Consider the following 20,107-nt stretch of genomic DNA (forward strand, 5'->3'; position numbering starts at 1 on the left):
ACGCCCACCACGGAACTAGCTTATAAACTTAATCAGCCATATTGTTTGTGCTGTCCCGCTTTCTTCTCGGCCAGCTGTAGTCCGTCTTTATTTCTGCCCTTCGTTCACAACTACAGGTGCCACCATGTCCACTGAAAAATGTTTTGCTAATGGTAAGACTTTAGATATTACTGGGCTAACTGGAAGCTTCTTATCAATGGATTTTTCTCTGCCTTGAATTGATTTGTTGGGGGATTTTAGTAACATGACCGAGTAGTACGGTTTTAAAGCTAACTGTAGATGGCTGCGAACAGCTCGTTTAATGAGTTAATTTTTAGCATGGGTTATCTGTCAAGGAAATACAGTGTGTCACTGAGGATACTACAAAAACAAGGTTTCTCCTATCTGTGCTGAACCCTGCTGAGCAGCTTCACTCAAGTACACGTGCTTGGCATTTAATGTACTGCACTCAAACAGAAGTTGTCTGCAATGTTCTACAATTGCAGGACATTTTCTGTCCCAGCTATGAACTTGAAAGTAATCCATGCATTAAATACTAAAACATACGTTAGTTGTGTAAATTACACATCTCCTTTGAAAAATATAAACCTAATTGTTGAAAAAATGGTTCCAAAATATTAAAATAGAAAATGTCTCTTGCGAGCTCCCCAGAATTGTATTTTTCTCTTGTCCCAACTTCTTGACAAATTGCATGTCAAAAATAAGTTAAAGTAAGTTGGAAATCCAATTTTTTTGTTGTTGTTGTTGATGCATAGCTTTTATAATTGTTACACTAGTTTATTTAAGATCAACATATTTTTGAGAACAGTAATTATGTACTGCAAGTGGTGTCCCATAACATTATATTTTGACGTCAGTATGTTATGTGTGAAGCTGTCGACTTGTAAACATTACCATACTTTAATTATTTATAACTTCTGTATATCCCATGCATATGATCACTGCAGGCATAAGGTTAAATTATGCCGGAGCCTTGTGGGATGAGTTTTGTGCAGCGGACTGCAGGCTGTAGTATCTGTAACAATAAACAACATACATTACAGGGCTTTTATGCACATTAACACATCCCTATGCTAAATGACATTTTTGATACGTTTTACTCAAATGTGTCAGATTCAAAAATTTTAACTAGACTGTTTCTTCCCACAGTTAGTTATGAAATTTAAAAATATATTTCTGACTGAAATGTCCTTCAAAAGTCTTTCATGCATGGCTCCACATCTGTATAAATCCCTGCATTACTGGCAGAAAATACAAGTTAACCTGCACTTCTTGTTGCTTTTTCTCATGGATGAAACCCCTTTTTTTTTTTTTTTTTTTCTTTTTTTTTTTCTTTCTTTCTTTTTCTTGGTTTACCTTAGGTAGCGCTGCACCTGGTCCAGTGCCCAAAGGCCTTATCAGACTATACAGCATGAGGTTCTGCCCTTTTGCCCAGAGGACCAGATTAGTGTTGAATTCCAAAGGAATCAAGTAAACATACATTTTATTATAACTTTTAATACCAGAACATGATACAGCTCTAATTTTTGCTTAAAACAAATTTATAGATACTTTTGTGTTTCAGATACGACACCGTCAACATCAACCTGAGAGACAAACCAGATTGGTTTCTTGAGAAGAATCCTCTTGGTCTTGTCCCAACTCTGGAGACACCTGCTGGTGAGGTGATATATGAGTCGTCCATCACCGGTGAATACCTGGATGAAGTTTACCCTGAAAAGAAGCTGCTTCCTTCCTCTCCCTTTGCTAAAGCTCAACAAAAGATGATGCTGGAGCATTTTTCCAAAGTAGGTCACATGAAACCTTTAACCTAAATCTCAAGGTTTTTTTTTTTTGTTTGTTTTTTTTTAAAGCAATCATCAGATGATCACATTATGTCACTGTTTTCTACAGGTGACACCATACTTCTACAAGATTCCGACAGGGAGAAAGAACGGTGAGGATGTCTCCGGACTGGAAGCTGAACTGAAAGAAAAGCTTGCCAAATTAAATGAGGTAGGTCACACAGTTGAGGGCTCTGGTTTCGTTATACATGAGCTGATAAATCCAAAACTGTCCTTATGTAACGTTCATTTTTTTAAGGAGCTCGTTAACAAGAAGACCAAGTTCTTTGGTGGTGATTCCATAACAATGATTGACTACATGATGTGGCCGTGGTTTGAGAGGCTGGAGGTCTTAGAGCTGCAACAGTAAGTAACCATCTTTAAGGATGTGTAGTTGCATGTTTAACTTATGGAAGCATTTTAAGAAACCCAAGATCATCTGAGGGGAGCCTAACTATACTATTACAAGATACATCACAAAGGTTAAGACAAGAACAATAAAAAAGAGGGAATCTTACAGGTAGCAAGCACATTAATCCAATTAAAACTGTCATCTCAGATTTGCAGCATCACTCTTAATTGTAACATTTAACTGAATGTCTCATTTGCCTAACTTTTTTCATACAACTGTGTTCATGGATTGTGATTTGGTTTTAGTTAAATGATTGTATACCCTTTGTCTCCTAGATGTCTAGACAGCACACCTGAGCTGAAGAAGTGGACAGAGCTCATGTTGGAGGATCCTGCTGTCAAAGCCAGCACGTACAGCACAGACACCTACAAGGCCTTCTACAAAAGCTACATGGATGGGAAACCTGACTATGACTATGGTCTATAGAAAGTTAGCACTGAGAGTACTGAACAACCTTCAGCCGTCCTTTTATGTTGCTGTCATGAGTCGGGTATGTGTCAAAACTCTGATGGGACATATGAAGGGAAACCTCTGAAGAACAAATTTGAATCCTTTTGCAAATAAAAAAAAAAAAAAAAAAAAAAGCATCCATGAAATGACTCTGGTCTTATTTGGATTTTTTTTTTCTGTTTGTGTTTTAAGACACATAAAAACAATAAGTTTTTCTTCAGGCCACAAGGTGTGGTCCCATTTAATAAACTGGAGCTCCACCAAAGATTTATCATCACAGTAAAAAAAAAAAAATCACAACCAAAATGAAGAAGAAAAATTATTGGCGTAAAAATGAGATCCCTAACACACAACATAAACTTAATAGCTGCCATCAGATTTGCAGCAGTAGCCATGAAAAACAAAACGGTTCCTGTCTGGACTAGTATGAGGAGGTATTTCTGTTAAAGTGTTCCTCTGAATTGTATCATCCTGCATGTAGATTACCATTTCACCTTCTTTAAGGAGCAGAGGGATGTGGAAGCATCTGTGCTAACAGCAGGATATGAAAAGGTTTAAGCTAGAAAAGAGAGCCACTGCTGTACTGCACCCTCCAAATGTAGTTTTAATTCAAATCTGCCACCACTTGGGGGAGAACTGATGCTGGTTATCAGACTGGCGTTATTTAACCAAGAGGTTTACCTGACAGGTGTCGCTCTCAGGTTTTTAATCGTGCTGAATCATGTTGGACTTGACAATCAGCCTGCTGCAACCACGTGGTCATTTTGGTCAATACAATAATTCAAAAATAAAAATGTATTGATTACAACGTTGGATTTCTGCTAGACACTCCTGCGTGTGCACACAGCTTCGCGCTTAAAATCCAACGTACTACTTTGTACACAGGAGCGAGTATTCAGACTGCAGTCTGCATAATCGTCTATGGATTTCGTATTTCAAAAAAAGGAACAACATTCAGTCCTCATGCCGAAAACAGCAACCACAAAAAGGGCTCAGCAGGAACACCCAGCCAGCACAGACCAACATGGCAAACTAAGCAGATTTTAAAAATCTGGAAGTGATTCCAAATAGCTGCTTAGGAAGCAAAAGACCCATCATTCATCATGACAGTCTTTATTCACTACGACTCAGTAAAAGCCGGACTGTAGAAAAAGATTACTGTATTGTCTACTGGAAATAAAAGGAGCAAAGTTTCTGCAAAGTCTTTTACTGTGATGATAAATCTTTGGTGGAGCTCCAGTTTATTAAATGGTTTCTGCAAAGTGAGGAAGCCAGAGGGAAACAAAAGGGCGTGGTGTTTTTGCAAAGTCATGATGTTTCTAAGCAAAGGGAGTGCGATGTTTATTTCATATTATGTAAAGAAAGGGGGCAAAGTTTGTGCAGTCGTGAGTATGCATTACACAATTTATCCCGAGGATTTTTAAGGTAAAAGAAAACCAGCTAATTTATGAGAATTAACATCAGTACTATCTATCAAATAGGTAAGAAATAAGATAAGGAATATTTTATAGAAAGTAGGCTACTGAGCAGCTTCAATTACTAACGCTTGTTACTAATTGCTTGGGGGGGGGTTGTTTTTTTTTTTTTGTTTTTTAAGATCTACATCTCAGGCTCTGCAGGTTAACATTTCAAATATTAACGTTTATAACAGCACACTTATAAGAAGAGTGAACAAGTATGGCTTGTTTAGACGGGTTTCCTGGAAAAAAAAAACCCTTCTCTAAGAACAACATGGCAGGCCTCTGGATCACGCCCACTCTTGTCGTGTATAAACGCTAAACTTCAGCCGCACTGTTCACTTTTAAAAGCCTGCGCTCGATTCTTCACAGTCCGTCTACTTTTCGTGTCAAAGCTATTCATTCCTTCATCACTTCAAGTGCCAACATGTCTGCTGAAAAGTGTCTCACTAAAGGTAAGATTTTAAGATGTGACTCGTTTAACTGAGGGCTGTTTATTAGGCTGAAATGCAGTAAGCGCTCTTCTTCTTCTTCCCTGATCTGACTTGTGATGAGGCTTTAATTCATAAAGAGGGCGCCATGTTTGCACAGCCATGCATTATATACGCTCTTCCTGTCGACTAAGGCTCCAGGTAATTGCTGCTTTATTAACGTTTAAAAACAGCTCTTTTTAAGCCTAAACAAACAGCGACTCACTGCGGCGTCTCTGAAAACAAGCAGACGTCACAAAAAAAAACTTCTTACTGCTAAAGTACAAGTACCAAATGTACAAAATCTATTTGCATTCTTCAGCCTTGTATTCAAATAGAACTGCAAAACTCACCGTAAACATTTCAGTAAAGGTATTTGTGATGTCAAGGAATGCTGTTTTGAGATTATCACATACTTATTTGCAAAAGGCTTGGGATGTTGTGTAAAATGTAAATAAGATCAGAATGTATTCATTTAAAATCCTTAATTTAACTGTAAAAAACAAATAAGTAGTAGTGTACTGTAATACTCAAGTATTACAGTACACTACAGTAATACTTGAGTATTTATCCCTGTAGTCCCTTTACACACTCCCTCTTTAGGCTCCACTGACCTGTGATTTGTGTAACTTTTGCAAGTAACTGTAATGCATTGTGTTTCACATGGAATATTAACACCATATATGGCTGCCATTTTCAATGGGAAGTATAATATGTACATAAAAATGAGTTAGAGGTTCACAGTGTTGCATTACTGGCAGGAAACACAAGTTAAGCTGCTCTCCTTGCTGCTTTCCCTCATGGAGGAACTTTTTTGTTTCCTTCAGGTAGCGCTGCACCTGGCCCAGTCCCTAACGGCTCCATCAGAGTTTACAGCATGAGGTTCTGCCCTTTTGCCCAGAGAACCAGATTGGTGCTGAAAGCCAAAGGAATCAAGTTAGACTGCTCTTTATTCTGCTTTTCTTTACAAGTGCAAAATCAGGACAATCCTTTAATCTTTGCTTAAACAAGCATGTATAACCTGCTTTTGTGTTTCAGGCATGAAACCATAAATGTCCACCTGAGAGACAAACCAGAGTGGTACCTTAAGAAGAATCCATTTGGTCTCGTCCCGACACTGGAGACACCTGCTGGTGAGGTGATATACGAGTCGTCCATCACCGGTGAATACCTGGATGAAGTTTACCCTGAAAAGAAGCTGCTTCCTTCCTCTCCCTTTGCTAAAGCTCAACAAAAGATGATGCTGGAGCATTTTTCCAAAGTAGGTCACATGAAGACTTGCACATAAATCCTGATGTTTTGTTTTTTCACCAAACAATCATATAAATGTCACTGTTTTCTACAGGTGATACCATACTTCTACAAGATCCCAACAGGGAGAAAGAACGGTGAGGATGTCTCCGGACTGGAAGCTGAACTGAAAGAAAAGCTTGCCAAATTAAATGAGGTAGGTGGTGCAGCTGAGCGCTCTGGTTTCTTTATACATTAACCCAACATATAATGTGACGGACTGTGCGTGAATGGGCCTGCCTGTGAATTGTAATCACTGATCAAAGATTGCAATTATTAAGATGATTAAGATTATCTTTAATGACTGTACCTGGTTCTACAGCTTTAATGAATGCAATGTTCAATTTCCAGGAGCTCATTAACAAGAAGACCAAATTCTTTGGTGGAGATTCAATAACAATGATTGACTACATGATGTGGCCGTGGTTTGAGAGGGCGGAGGCGTATCAGTTCAAACAGTAAGTAACAATCTTTACAGATATTTAACTTATAGAAGAATTTTTAAAAAATGCAGCTGTGAGAAGCCTCACTATATAATTACAAGAAACAGTAAAACTGTTAGAAATGAATAAGATCAGCTTCCTGTTCTAAAATTGACCCTCTTTTCAGTTTAATTAGTGGAGTCCATTCTTCCTGTTCCACTGGCTGCACTACTATGATTAACAGTATGCATGGTGCTCCTTCTTTTTCTTCTTCTCTAAACATTGTTGGCAAAGAGCTCAGTTTCAGCTTCATCTGTTTATTCCAGCTTTTCCAAATGTTGCTGTTCCATTACAGTCAAATAATAAATGTTTAACTCTTTTATGCAGATCCTCATTTTGTTTCCTTTCAGCTGAAGAGCTACCAGCACCCACTCACAGTTTCTCCTCAAAAAAAACTGGTGCTGATGGCAAAAAAATAGCCGTGCCCAAAGTTGGGACCGGTCTTTTCATTGGCTTTGGGAGAGGCTGCTGCAAGAAATTCAGTGATTGACAAATGCAGCCTGCAGATTCTGTATGCTATGATTTGTTTCCTGCATGAATTACCCCAGTTTTTGCTACGTAACACATTATGTTTGGTTCTCAATCCTGTCCAAATGTAGACTGACTCTCAAAAGGCACAAAGTCAGAACTGGCTCCACAGTGGTGGAAAAGAGATATTTGTACATTAAGTGTAAAGCCCACACAGAAAGGTCCCAGTGGTGGATTCACACCTAGGACCTTCTTGCTGTGAGGCAACAGTGCTAACCACTGTGCCACTGTACTGCCCTAGGAGCTCATGTACAGTATGAGGGAACTTCTCATACTTTTAGCGCTGGAAGAAAAGCCAAGTAACAGTTTAATATCAAAATCCTACTATTCTTCCCATTCAGTTTTAACACTCAGTATCTTATAGTTATTACTTGTCTGCTGGAGCTGATGCATTTACTACTTCCCACTCAAAATTTACCCAAAGTTTTGCATACAAATGTGTCCAAATGCTGTGATTTACTTTTATTTAAATGAATTCATACTCTTTGTCTTCTAGATGTCTGGACAGCACACCTGAGCTGAAGAAGTGGACAGAGCTCATGTTGGAGGATCCAGCTGTCAAAGCCACCATACACAGCGCAGACGCACACAAGGCCTTCTTCAAGACCTTCCTTGATGGGAACCCCAACTTTGACTATGGCTTGTAGAAATTTAGTACTCAGAGTACTGAGCAAAACCTTCAGCCGTCCTTTTATTTTACTGTCTCTGAGTCAGGTCTGTTTTCTAAACTCTGATGTGACATGTGTAAAGGGAAACATCTGAAGAGTGAGTGTGACTGATTTTTCAATTAAAAACTGTCCATGAAATGACTGGCTTCATTCTGATTTTTCTGTTGAGGTACATAAAAGCAATATCATGTTTCCCTTCAGGCCACAAGCTGTGGTCCCATTTAATAAACTGGAGCTCCACCAAAGATTCAACATCAATACAGTAAAAAATATCACAAGCAAAATGGAGAGAAAAAAAAACAAACTATTAAGCCATAAAAGACACATACAGCATTATAATCCTTAATAACTGCCATGAGATCTGCAACAATGAAACATTAAACACTGTTATTCAAAGCAGACAGCACACTTATAGGTTAAAGATTCCTATGTACCGGTATAATGTAAGCAGTATTTCTGTTAAAATATCCTTCTGAACTGTATCATTCTATATGAGGATTACTAAGTGTTTGTGTTTGCAGTAGGCCATAAAAAGGTTTAAAGCAAAACAACTACAAGTCTAGAAAGCAGCCACAGCTGAAATAACAGCTGGACGTGCAAATCACTGCATGAGCAAAGTGTACTATAATCTGCCACCACTAGGGGAAGCAGTGGCGCTGGTAATCAGACTGGTGTTGCTCTCAGGTTTTTAACCTGAGTGCTGAATCATGTTGGACTTTATTGGTTTGTGTTTATATTTCTGCAAGAAAATAATGGACGAACTTTTATTTGCCAAGAAATTAATAATAAACAGTTGTTAGTGGCTACGCCATGCCCCACCCCCACCCCATTTGCCCCACCCGCAAAGATTCACAGCAAAAGTCTAAATCAGCCTCAATCGTCCTGCAGCAACCACGTGGTCAATTTGGTCAGTACAATAATTCAAACACAAAGAATTATTGATTACAACGTTGGCTTTCTGCTAGACACTCCTGCGTTCAGCTTTCCCTGTTTATTATGGAGCTGCAGGTGCTGCGGTTCAACATAGAAGCACAACGTTACGTTACAGCACCTATTGGCACAGGTGTGGCCATCGAAGGTGCGCGCACAGCTTCGCCCTGCTCTCTATGGATGAATCGCATTTCAACAAGCTGCACCTGTACAAACAAAAGCCATTTATCAGTTACTGGGCGATCAGTTCCATCTATCCATCTTCTTCTACAATTCAGAACGTGGGTGGAGGGGGTTGGAGCCTATCCCAGCTACCATAGAAATTTGTATTTACATCCATTCTTTAGACAGTTTGCTGACAGGCATTTTTTTGGCCAGGTGAGGTGTGTTACCTCTTTACTTCAAGACAAACTGAACAGATAAAAGATCTGGAGTTCTTTCTAAATAGTTGGCTTAAGCAAAAGGTGGTGACATGTTAAAATGCAGAAGACCCATAATTCATTATGACAGCCTTTCTTCATTGTGACACAGTAAAAGACAGACTATTTACTTCTGGAAATAAAGGGAGCAAAATATCTGCAAGGTCATGACTTACAGTGAGCCTGCCAGAAGGAAACAATGGGGGGGGGGACATTTTTGCAAAGTCATGAAAAGTGATTTAGTTTATTTTATAGGGTATGTAAAGAAAGGGGTGGAGTATTTGCAAAGTGTTTATGAGTATGCATTACATAATCTCAAAGGTAAAAGTAGACCAATTAATTCATTGTTAACTTGTTATCTATCAAATATTTACCATTATATGATGAACTCAGGAAGGCGCAGCCTCTCACACTGGATACCCTGATGATAAGGAGCAGTTGACATGGTTTCTCTGTACTGCAAATTGATAAGAATTAAGAACCAGGTGCTGCTGATCAAATCCATTTGATTCACTGATCATCAGCAAGTGCGACCACCTCTATAAAAGCAGACGTTTTGGTAGGTGCTGATCCTTTCTGGGAAGATTGTTTCATTCTGTTAACATCCCAGGAAATTCATATCGAGGTCAGACTACACAATGTTCAGGGAAACTGCAAAAAACCCAAGAGCTACGTCTCAGACTCTTCCTTAGTCAGCAGGTGAAAGGAAAGAAATTAGAAAATGGATGAACAAGTATGGCTTGTTTGGAAGTGTAGCCAGAAGAAATCCCCTTCTCTCTGAGTAGAACATGGCAGCACTGCACTGCAACGTTGCATCTAAACAAAACACAAGAATGCTGGAGAGATGTCCTTTGAAGAGACGAGACCAGAAAAGAGGCGTCTGGCCATAATCCACAGAGGTTGGTGAAAAACAAACACAGAATAGCAGCACAAACACCTAATACCAAACACAGTGGTGGAGGGGTAATTATTTGGGCTTGTTTTGCAGCCACAGGTTCCTCCACATGTGAGAGACTGATAAAGTCACACAGAAACCGATTACTTCAAGTTATTGCTGCTAAAGGTGGTTCTACAAACTACTGAATCATGGGGTGTGCTTAGTTTTTCAGAGAGGTATCAGAGAGGTGCCTGTATCAGCAGCATACCTGAGTTCTAACCTTCCACTGCCGCTCCTTTTAAGATAAGATTAAAATGAATGAATGAGGGAGGCAGTGCCCTCCTTCCAGACCCATTGGAAGTCTGATACTGAGGTTAACACGCCCACTGTGGTACTAGTGTATGAATTTTAAACTTCAGCCACACTGCTGACTGATAACAGTCTGCGCTCAGTTCTTCACAGCCTGTCTCCTTTTTGTGCCAAGGCCATTCATTACTTCAAGTGCCAACATGTCTGGTGAAAAGTGTCTCACTAAAGGTAAGACTTTAAGATATGACTCGGTTAACTGAGGGCTGCTTATCAGGCTGAAATGCAGTAAGTTATCTTCTTCCCTGATCTGACTTGTGATGAGGATTTAGAACATAGAGAGAGTGTAATTTTTGCATAGTCATGCTTTATAGGCCTATATAACGTCTTCCTGCTGATATAAAAGCAGATCACTGCAAATGGTCCTGGTAATTGTTGCTTTATAAACATCTATAAATGGCACTTTTTAAAGACTGAACAAACGGCGACTCACAAGCAGATGTCAAAAAAAAAAAAACTTCTTCCTGCTAAAGTGCAGGTAAAAAGCCTTTACACACTCCCTCTTTAGGCTCCACTGACCTGTGATTTGTGTAACTTTTGCAAGTAACTGTAATGCATTGTGTTTCACATGGAATATTAACACCATATATGGCTGCCATTTTCAATGGGAAGTATAATATGTACATAAAAATGAGTTAGAGGTTCACAGTGTTGCATTACTGGCAGGAAACACAAGTTAAGCTGCTCTCCTTGCTGCTTTCCCTCATGGATTAACTTTTTTGTTTCCTTCAGGTAGCGCTGCACCTGGCCCAGTCCCTAACGGCTCCATCAGAGTTTACAGCATGAGGTTCTGCCCTTTTGCCCAGAGAACCAGATTGGTGCTGAAAGCCAAAGGAATCAAGTTAGACTGCTCTTTATTCTGCTTTTCTTTACAAGTGCAAAATCAGGACAATCCTTTAATCTTTGCTTAAACAAGCATGTATAACCTGCTTTTGTGTTTCAGGCATGAAACCATAAATGTCCACCTGAGAGACAAACCAGTGTGGTACCTTAAGAAGAATCCATTTGGTCTCGTCCCGACACTGGAGACACCTGCTGGTGAGGTGATATACGAGTCGTCCATCACCGGTGAATACCTGGATGAAGTTTACCCTGAAAAGAAGCTGCTTCCTTCCTCTCCCTTTGCTAAAGCTCAACAAAAGATGATGCTGGAGCATTTTTCCAAAGTAGGTCACATGAAGACTTGCACATAAATCCTGATGTTTTGTTTTTTCACCAAACAATCATATAAATGTCACTGTTTTCTACAGGTGATACCATACTTCTACAAGATCCCAACAGGAAGAAAGAACGGTGAGGATGTCTCCGGACTGGAAGCTGAACTGAAAGAAAAGCTTGCCAAATTAAATGAGGTAGGTGGTGCAGCTGAGCGCTCTGGTTTCTTTATACATTAACCCAACATATAATGTGACGGACTGTGCGTGAATGGGCCTGCCTGTGAATTGTAATCACTGATCAAAGATTGCAATTATTAAGATGATTAAGATTATCTTTAATGACTGTACCTGGTTCAACAGCTTTAATGAATGCAATGTTCAATTTCCAGGAGCTCATTAACAAGAAGACCAAATTCTTTGGTGGAGATTCAGTAACAATGATTGACTACATGATGTGGCCGTGGTTTGAGAGGGCGGAGGCGTATCAGTTCAAACAGTAAGTAACAATCCTTACAGATATTTAACTTATAGAAGAATTTTTTAAAAAATGCAGCTGTGAGAAGCCTCACTATATAATTACAAGAAACAGTAAAACTGTTAGAAATGAATAAGATCAGCTTCCTGTTCTAAAATTGACCCTCTTTTCAGTTTAATTAGTGGAGTCCATTCTTCCTGTTCCACTGGCTGCACTACTATGATTAACAGTATGCATGGTGCTCCTTCTTTTTCTTCTTCTCTAAACATTGTTGGCAAAGAGCTCAGTTTCAGCTTCATCTGTTTATTCCAGCTTTTCCAAATGTTGCTGTTTCATTACAGTCAAATAATAAATGTTTAACTCTTTCATGCAGATCCTCATTTTGTTTCCTTTCAGCTGAAGAGCTACCAGCACCCACTCTAGATCTGGTTGCACACATTTTCTCCTCAAAAAAACTGGTGCTGGTGGCAAAAAATAGCCATGCCCAAAGTTGGAACCACTGCAGCATCAGTGTCATGGATGGTCCTTGTTGGTCAAGGGCCTCCCAATAAAGTCACTAAAAGTTACACTAATTCATAAATGTTAGTGATAAATGATAAGTGAAAAGTTGATAAGTTCAAGTAAAGATAAGCACTGGCTCCACAGTGGTGGAAAAGAGACATTTGCACATTAACACTGTACTATTTTCAACCAGCTTTTACTGTAGGCCATATGGGGATTTTGCCTTCTAGCTTTACTGGGCATTCAGTCTTATCCGAAGGTTTCTCCTTGAGGTTTTGATTTAGTCAGAAATTGGAAATGCTTTGATATGGTTTTATAGCCTCTGCAAGAGCTTCCAGATCCTCAGTATGCTGCTATGACTATCCTCAAGACTTTAATAACTGCAAAAAATGTCACAGTTTAATATCAAAATCCTGTTATTCTTCCCTTTATCCAGACACCACTGAGTATCTTATAGTTATTACTTGTCTGCTGGAGCTAGTGAATTTACCACTTCCCACTCAACATTTACCCAAACTTTGACATGCAAATGTGTTCATATGCTGTGATTTACTTTCATTTAAATGAATTCATACTCTTTGTATCTTAGGTGTCTGGACAGCACACCTGAGCTGAAGAAGTGGACAGAGCTCATGTTGGAGGATCCAGCTGTCAAAGCCACCATGTACAGCGCAGACGCCCACAAGGCCTTCTTCAAGACCTTCGTCGATGGGAACCCCAACTTTGACTATGGCTTGTAGAAAGTTAGTACTCAGAGTAGTGAGCAAAACCTTCAGCTGTCCTTTTATGTTACCGTCTCTGATGAGTCAGTTTCTAAACTCTGATGTGAAACGTATAAAGGGAAACATCTGAAGAGTGAATGGGACTGATTTTTCAATTAAAAATTGTCCATGAAATGACTGGCTTCATTCTGATTATTTCTGTTTGAGCGCCAAGACACATAAAAACAATATCATGTTTCCTTTCAGGCCACAAGCTGTGGTCCCATTTAATAAACTGGAGCTGCACCAAAGATTCAACATCAACACAGTAAAAAAAAAAAAATACAGAAAAAATGAAAAGAAAAAAAAAACTCTAATAAGCCATAAAAGATACATACAGCATTATAATCCTTAATAGCTGCCATCAGATCTGCAACAGTAACAATGAAACATTAAACACTGTTATACAAAGCAAACAGTCCACTTAAAGGTTAAATATGGCTGTGTGGACTGATATAACATGAGAGGTATTTCTGTTAAAATATCCTTCTAAAATGTATCATCCTATATGTAGATTACTTATTGCTGCTTCTTTAATGAGTTGAGGGACACCTGTGTGAAAGTGTCTGTATAGCTGATATCTCCTCTGAAATACTGAGGTCATCCCCTTAGCATCTGATAGCAGTAGGCTATATTCTCAAGAAAAGGTTAAAAGAAAGCAGCTACGGTAAAACCACTACAAGTCTACAAATCAGCCACAGCTGAAATAACTGTTGAGCTTGCACCTTCTATTATTGACTACTGAACTTTGGGTGATAAAACCCTGCCACCACTAGGTGGAGCAGTGACGCTGCTAAACAGACTGCGGTTCACCTGACACAGGTGTTGTCAAAACAGAAGCAGACAGTTTTTGACGTGCTCTATTCTGTCAGTGTGTGTGCTTCTTCACACTTGACTGTGGGGTTTTTTTTTGTTGTTGTTTATATTATTTGCAAGTTAAAAATTGAATGAACTCCTTTAAGTAATATTGTTGGATTTTTCCACTCAAACTTTCACCTTTTTTTCCTGTAGCCTCTGTGTTAGCAGTAGACCATATTTAAAATAAAAGAAAAAATTTTTTTAACAAAAGCAGCCATAGCAAGACCACAAGTCTCGATATCAGCCACAGCTGAAATAGCTGCTGTGTTGGTAGCATTACTTATAGCATCTCTGAATGATATGTCTGATATAGCTGTCTGAAATAGTTCAGACTGAGTGCTTATAAACGCTCATCTAGGCTGTGATGTAAGCCTCCATTTGATATGTATGGTGTGTACTCCTGTATGAGTACCGGTGCATTTCTCAACATCTCCTGAAAATGCTTGACTGTTGCTGCGTAAAGCTCCCTGTGCAGCACCAGCGTCCGGAACAGATTGATGGGCTCTGCTCTACGAATCATCTCAGGAACTTGGACCTCTTCTGGCACTTTACGGTTCCCAATCATAACGTGGTTAAGTCTTTTCTCCTGCAGGCTCCTTTGCACAAAGCCGAGCAAGTCCTGAACCCTGTGCTGCATACTCTCTGTGCTCCATGCGGAGGGCTTTTTCTTCAGCAACAAGTGCAACAAAGCAGTCTTTAAGTGGTAGTTAGTAAGGGCACTTTTTCCGGTGAGCCCTGACTGTTTCCTGTGTAAGAAAGCCACAATCTGGAGGCAGTGTAAATGACAGGAATGTTTTGGTAGGCGTTTAGAGAAATGTTTCAGCAAATTCCTCTCGTAGACAGCAACAGAGAGGGGCCAGTATGGGTCTGGGAAGCTGTCAAAATCTGATGGAAAGTGCGAGACAAAATAAGCATCTGTGTCTTCGAGTCGGACCACCGGGACGATGTTCATCACGATGACTTTCCCTGAAGGGAATCGGATCTTCAGCGCGCCAGCAGCATCCAAGTTGCAAAAGGTAACCTCAAAGTCATATTTGTGGGAGATGCGTCCCCACGCTTTGGTTACAGAGATCTGAAACCACTTCATGACTTGATCTTTCGCTAAGAAGTTTGTGTCTCTGGAGCACAGCAATTCATCAGGACTGAGACTGACTGTATGTGTGTCATTCCTGCCATGCAATAGACAAAGCATGTCCTCTCCGAGATTAGCAGAGCCACAGAGACAGCCCTCCCCATTCTCCCCAGACCTGGTTACCTTTATTTTGCCACAGCCCTGCATATCAGGAGGTATGTCACTGGAGGAGTTGCACCAAAGGTAGTATTGGAAGAAGTGTGGATCTGGAGGTGAGAAAGGCACGATGAGGTCACACGTGAGAGGTTTGCACACCTTCCAAGACTCAAACATGCTTCCGATGCCAACAAAGTCCCCGACTTCCATGTCTGTGTCCCGGTTGCATACACTCCTGAGTGACTCGAGCAAGTCATCCGCAAAACCCTCGACAAACTCCCTCACCCTCCAGTTTTCATGTGCTGAAGTGTAGGTGCATTTATCACAGAAGTTGCTCAGGATGTCCTTATCCAGTACCATCATCTTGGTGCTGATGGATCCACTCTCTGAAAAAACTTCTTCCTCCTCAACTGGCCGGATTTCTGCATCAGCCAGATCCACCTTGTACATCTCGATAGTGAAGAATATTATGAAGGACACGGTGCTCCATAAGTACCAACTATAACCTTCCTCCGAGCTGGTTTCCTCCTGCTTGGAGCCCAGCTGTGAAAGCTCTTTCTCCAACTTGGCCTGCTCCATTTCCAGTCTCGCCTCGTGCTCCCGCATTCGAGCGATCAACTCCTCATCCTGCTCCGGGAGCGTGGTGTTTTCATGAGGAAAGAGCAAGGGATGGTTTAATATGGCAGCAGCAATCACCACACACAGCCGTGCAATGGTCCCCTGCATCTTCAGCTCGATTCTAACGTGTGCATTTAAACAGATCCTGAAACAGAAGCATAAACAGATTTAGAGCAAATACAAGTGTTTGGGGGACAAAAAGGAACACTGATGTACAGTACCAGTCAAAAGTTTAGACACAGTCACCCATTCATATGGATGGGTGAGTCCAAACTTTTGACTGGTACTGTATGATAATCATGATATATTTGTATATAAAATCCAGTTATTTTTGATCACGCGCTCCACCCATCAGGGGAAACGCAGACTGTACCTCTAAATATAGACGCAGTGCGCTGAGTGACGCACTCGGCCAGTATCAGGCTTTGCAACGCAGGAGGAAGGAAGAGTGAGCCCTCGAGAAGAACATTGCCCTCCTCTGATAACCATTTTTAGTTACCACACACTGTGCCTGTTAACATTTACATCCTTTTATCTAAGCTATAACAAAACGGCACTGCTTTCTTAAAAAAATATACAAGTTTGTAAACTATGCAATTCAGCTTCAATATAGAACAATGCGGAAAACACCTCGCATTCACTTAATGTCTGCTTTTCTGGATTTCATCAGATAGGCAACATGCAATATATAGCGCAAAAGCTTCAAGCTTGAACCAGAATTTACCCCTGTGTAATGTTTTCACTCTCTATCAGTATATTATATGGCTGCAGCATACATGTTCAAAAAGCTCATGTTGTGCCACAAAAAAAAAAATGAATTCACTGCTTGTACCTTATAATTGTTTAGATGTTTATATGGTAATGGATTAAGAAGCATCAGTGCCTTGATGGCTGGACTGAAAATCTGAAACTATCATCACTAACATGGATAAAATGCAGTCATACAAAAGGTGCCAAAAAGAAGCTTCCTCCAGCGTGTAAGTGAAACAAAAAAAAAAAGGGAAGTGCACATGCATCGTGATCTCACCGTAACACCATGAGACGATGAACTGTTCTCTCCTAGACTCAAACTTTCAAAAAGACAGCGCTAATGAAGCACATGAGGTCACAGAGCCAGGGGAAAACTTCCCATGACTTACTCACTGGGAAAATTTCCAATACTTACATGGACGAGTCCACCCAAACAAACGCTGAGCCAGACAGGAGGCCCGTGATGCAGCCCTTTTCAGTCGTTTAGGATTAGTGATTGCTACATAACAGCAACATAACTGAAGACTGAATCTTTTTAAGCGTTCACAACAGTGAGTTTAAAGCATTTACGTATAGTTAGTGAAGAACAGACTGGCATATGGCAGACTCACCACTATGTGAAAATATTACAGGGTAAGTATATTTCTTTTCATTTTAGGAAGGGTTAAAGAAAGGCTTCAATGTCCTTCATTTCAGATTTCTGTGGTCTGCGGTACTGAGAGCTCAGTGTAGTTGAGAAAACACATCTCTCTATGACACATGTATTGAAGAAGAAATTCTACAGAAATAGCTCAAGTTCTGCACCTTTATTAATAACAGGAAGTCTGTCCTAGTTGATGTTTATGCTTCATTTATTTAAAAGGGCACATTAATAAATATGAGCAGTTATTTCCATTGTGTAAATATGGCCATGCTAAAATCAAATTATCCACAGGACTCTATGCAGCCCTGTGAAAAATGTATGTACATTCCATGTTTCAGTATCTTGTAGAACCATCTTTAGCAGCAATGACTTGACTTTATCAGTCTCTCACGTGTTGTGGAGGAATTTCAGCCCATTATTCTCTACAATGCTACTTCAGTTCATTGAGGATTGCAGGCATTTGTTTATGCACAGCTCTCTTAAGGTCCTACAGTGGCATTTCAGTCAGGTTGGGGTTTCCTTTGTGTTGTAGATTTGCTGCTGTGCTTGGTATTGCTGTACTATTGCAGTTTGAGCCAAGCTTTAGCAGTCGGACAAATGGCCTCACATTTAACTCTGGAATACTTTGGTAAACAGAGGAGCTCTGTGGCTGCAAAACAAGCCCAACTCATTACCCCTCCACCATCGTGCTTGACAGTTGGTATGAGGCGTTTGTGCTCATGTGCTGTGTTTGGTGCTGTGCATTATGTCCAAACATCTCCACTTTGGCCTGGTCTGTACAAAGGACATTGTTCCAAAAGTCTTGTGGTTTGTTCAGATGTAACCTTGCAAAAAGCTGTGCTGCCATGTTCTTTTAAGAGAGAAGAGGCTTCCTCTTGGCAACCCATCTAAACAAGCCACACTAGTTCAGTCTTTTTCAAATTGTATTTTCATGAATTTTAAAGAGTCTGAGAGTTTTTTTTTGCAATTTTTCAGAGCATTGCATAGTCTGACTTTGGGGTGAATTTGCTGGGACGTCCACTTCTGGGAAGATTGTGACATTTTGTTAACAGCAAACTGAAAAAACTTCTGTTTTTACAGAGATGGCGACACTTGCAGATGATTAGTTAATAAAGGGGATTTGACCAGCAGCACCTGGCTGCTACTTATGCTCTTAATTCCTGTGAAAGCACCAAGGGTTTATTTAATTTTTCACTGGGCTCCACAGAGTCTTTTATGATGTGTTCTGCAATCAAAGCGACAGTATGCCATTAAGGAAAAATCCACTGTTTTCCCTTTTTTTTATTTCACAAATTAATATACTGAATCAGGAGCAGCATATAGTCACACAAACCTTGCTTTAAGATGGTTCAAAAGTACAGGCGTGGATGTAAGATGTTCCACCACTGCTGCACCACCCTACATCCAATTACCTCGAGGTGTTTGGGGGGAAAATACTAAACAGCAAGTCTCCCACTCTGACGTAACTGCGTGCTGACACAGTGACGTGATTAATAGCCCAGCGAGCGGCCACCTCCTCTGTTGTCTCAGCAACAAAATAGAGAGGCGCTCATAAGGGGAAACAGACAGAAAATATCACTCCAGACTCAGGAGTCACCTCACAGGTTGGTCGCCTAACAAACGCTGCTCTGTTTCTTCCTGCGTGGAGCCCCATGAAGCAACAAAGAGCAGCTAAAACATGCCTCGCATAATCTGGTAACATAAGTGCAACTTAGCAACCTGGGACTCCTGTCGTCCCATCATCAGCAAGTTTGGAAAAGTCCACGTATAAAGACGAATGTGATCGCAAAAAGTTGGCAAACCTACCTGTGTGGTGTTTCTCGGTGAGTTCATGGTGATAAAGTTCATCTGGCGGATCATCCGGTGAGAACAACGCAGGGAACGCTGCTCGGCTCTCCTCTGACATTTCCTCACTGTGCGCTCCACCCATGCTGTGACCGAGGGACCGCCCTGCTTCCTCTGATCACCCAAAGTAGCAGGGACTTTTGAGCTGCAAGGAGTGCATTAAAACATCTACATATACATATAATGGCCAATTAAAAAATAGTAAATGTAACTCACTTGACCTTAATGGATAACAATCTCAGCCCATCTTGGACACGGTACAAAAATACACAGTAGTAAGCCTATTAGTTGTAATCCTATCCCACAACAGTTGCCGCCTCAAAGCTGTTGAGTTCTTCACTGAAACTTTGAAGTCCCAGTTCCAGTGAACGCAACTACTTTTTCCCAATGTAAGTGAAAGCAGCATTACATTACGTAACAGCAGCAAGTTCCTGGATTGGACCAACGGTGGAATTTGTGACGTGCCTCCATGAAGCAAATGAATGGGTACATACAGTAGCATCGTGTTAAATGTATCGTTATACTGTTCCTACACCGAGCTCCTAACGGTAACAGACAAAAAGTATTATTCCAGATCACAAAATGATCAATTATTAACTTTCAAACCAGCTAAAGTACCAAAATTGACTCTCAGTTTTATGTTTAATGTAAAATTTTCTTCCAGTAAATGTTTTATTCCTTACAACCAGCAAAGATTAAAGCTTTATATTTGACTTTTTAACTAGCCCACTGGAAGAACTATGAATTCCCACACAGTTGTGGTCAGAAGGTTACATAAGGGTTATACAAGGTTTCATACAATACATACACATTTTGGTAGCCATCAGCAAACTTCAGGGATTCTGGCTGGATACGTGACCATGGTTCTTGGCAGAATTGGTAGAGTTGATTTAAATTGGTTGGGTTCCTGACACAGACATGGCTTTTAAACACAATCTACAAATTTTCAGTATCGTTCAGGTCGAAGCTTTGGGAAGGCCAGTCCAGAAGCTGAATGCTAGCCTGTTTTATCCATTCCAAAACCAGCTTTGATGTGTGTTTGTGGTCATTGTGCCGATGCCATCAATTGTGTCTAAGTTTCAGCCATCTAGCTGTTGAG

The 20,107-nt window shown here is 40.3% G+C and overlaps 4 protein-coding genes across 5 annotated transcripts; 3 read left to right on the top strand and 1 right to left on the bottom strand.

Moving 5' to 3' along the window:
* The first annotated feature begins 6 nt into the window (after positions 1–6).
* LOC115793221 (glutathione S-transferase omega-1-like) lies at positions 7–2,819 on the top strand. The gene is made up of 6 exons (XM_030748105.1): positions 7–152; positions 1,362–1,470; positions 1,565–1,787; positions 1,894–1,995; positions 2,083–2,189; positions 2,511–2,819. The coding sequence occupies exons 1-6, from the start codon at positions 125–127 to the stop codon at positions 2,659–2,661; spliced, it is 720 nt and encodes a 239-aa protein (XP_030603965.1). The 5' UTR covers positions 7–124; the 3' UTR covers positions 2,662–2,819.
* Positions 2,820–4,372: 1,553 nt separating this feature from the next.
* On the top strand, positions 4,373–7,718 carry LOC115793155 (glutathione S-transferase omega-1-like). 2 transcript variants are annotated; one of them, XM_030747993.1, is made up of 6 exons: positions 4,373–4,597; positions 5,440–5,548; positions 5,651–5,873; positions 5,958–6,059; positions 6,254–6,360; positions 7,409–7,718. In XM_030747993.1, exons 1-6 carry the CDS (start codon positions 4,570–4,572, stop codon positions 7,557–7,559), a joined length of 720 nt encoding a protein of 239 aa, XP_030603853.1. In that variant the 5' UTR covers positions 4,373–4,569; the 3' UTR covers positions 7,560–7,718. The 2 variants fall into 2 exon arrangements, with proteins under 2 accessions (XP_030603853.1, XP_030603854.1); XM_030747994.1 differs by lacking the exon at positions 4,373–4,597 and adding an exon at positions 4,739–4,774.
* A 2,490-nt stretch (positions 7,719–10,208) lies between these two features.
* On the top strand, positions 10,209–13,188 carry LOC115793306 (glutathione S-transferase omega-1-like). Its single transcript, XM_030748226.1, has 6 exons — positions 10,209–10,343; positions 10,905–11,013; positions 11,116–11,338; positions 11,423–11,524; positions 11,719–11,825; positions 12,895–13,188. Exons 1-6 carry the CDS (start codon positions 10,316–10,318, stop codon positions 13,043–13,045), a joined length of 720 nt encoding a protein of 239 aa, XP_030604086.1. The 5' UTR covers positions 10,209–10,315; the 3' UTR covers positions 13,046–13,188.
* Positions 13,189–13,308: 120 nt separating this feature from the next.
* itprip (inositol 1,4,5-trisphosphate receptor interacting protein) lies at positions 13,309–19,145 on the bottom strand. The gene is made up of 2 exons (XM_030747422.1): positions 18,970–19,145; positions 13,309–15,915 (listed from the first exon to the last, which is right to left on the bottom strand). The coding sequence occupies exon 2, from the start codon at positions 15,876–15,878 to the stop codon at positions 14,265–14,267; it is 1,614 nt and encodes a 537-aa protein (XP_030603282.1). The 5' UTR covers positions 15,879–15,915; positions 18,970–19,145; the 3' UTR covers positions 13,309–14,264.
* Between the last annotated feature and the right edge of the window lie 962 nt (positions 19,146–20,107).

The sequence above is a fragment of the Archocentrus centrarchus genome, chromosome 15 (assembly GCF_007364275.1).
Source record: "Archocentrus centrarchus isolate MPI-CPG fArcCen1 chromosome 15, fArcCen1, whole genome shotgun sequence".
Lineage (NCBI taxonomy): Eukaryota > Metazoa > Chordata > Actinopteri > Cichliformes > Cichlidae > Archocentrus > Archocentrus centrarchus.

Excerpts from the sequence above, each read along its gene's own strand:
- LOC115793221 (XM_030748105.1), top strand. The coding sequence starts at position 125 with ATGTCCACTGAAAAATGTTTTGCTAATG. Across the intron at positions 153-1,361 it reads TGAAAAATGTTTTGCTAATG|GTAGCGCTGCACCTGGTCCA; the intron begins GTAAGACTTTAG and ends GGTTTACCTTAG. Across the intron at positions 2,190-2,510 it reads GAGGTCTTAGAGCTGCAACA|ATGTCTAGACAGCACACCTG; the intron begins GTAAGTAACCAT and ends TTTGTCTCCTAG.
- LOC115793155 (XM_030747993.1), top strand. The coding sequence starts at position 4,570 with ATGTCTGCTGAAAAGTGTCTCACTAAAG. Across the intron at positions 5,549-5,650 it reads CTGAAAGCCAAAGGAATCAA|GCATGAAACCATAAATGTCC; the intron begins GTTAGACTGCTC and ends TTTGTGTTTCAG. Across the intron at positions 6,060-6,253 it reads AGCTTGCCAAATTAAATGAG|GAGCTCATTAACAAGAAGAC; the intron begins GTAGGTGGTGCA and ends TTCAATTTCCAG.
- LOC115793306 (XM_030748226.1), top strand. The coding sequence starts at position 10,316 with ATGTCTGGTGAAAAGTGTCTCACTAAAG. Across the intron at positions 10,344-10,904 it reads TGAAAAGTGTCTCACTAAAG|GTAGCGCTGCACCTGGCCCA; the intron begins GTAAGACTTTAA and ends TGTTTCCTTCAG. Across the intron at positions 11,014-11,115 it reads CTGAAAGCCAAAGGAATCAA|GCATGAAACCATAAATGTCC; the intron begins GTTAGACTGCTC and ends TTTGTGTTTCAG.
- itprip (XM_030747422.1), bottom strand. The coding sequence starts at position 15,878 with ATGCAGGGGACCATTGCACGGCTGTGTGTGGTGATTGCTGCTGCCATA.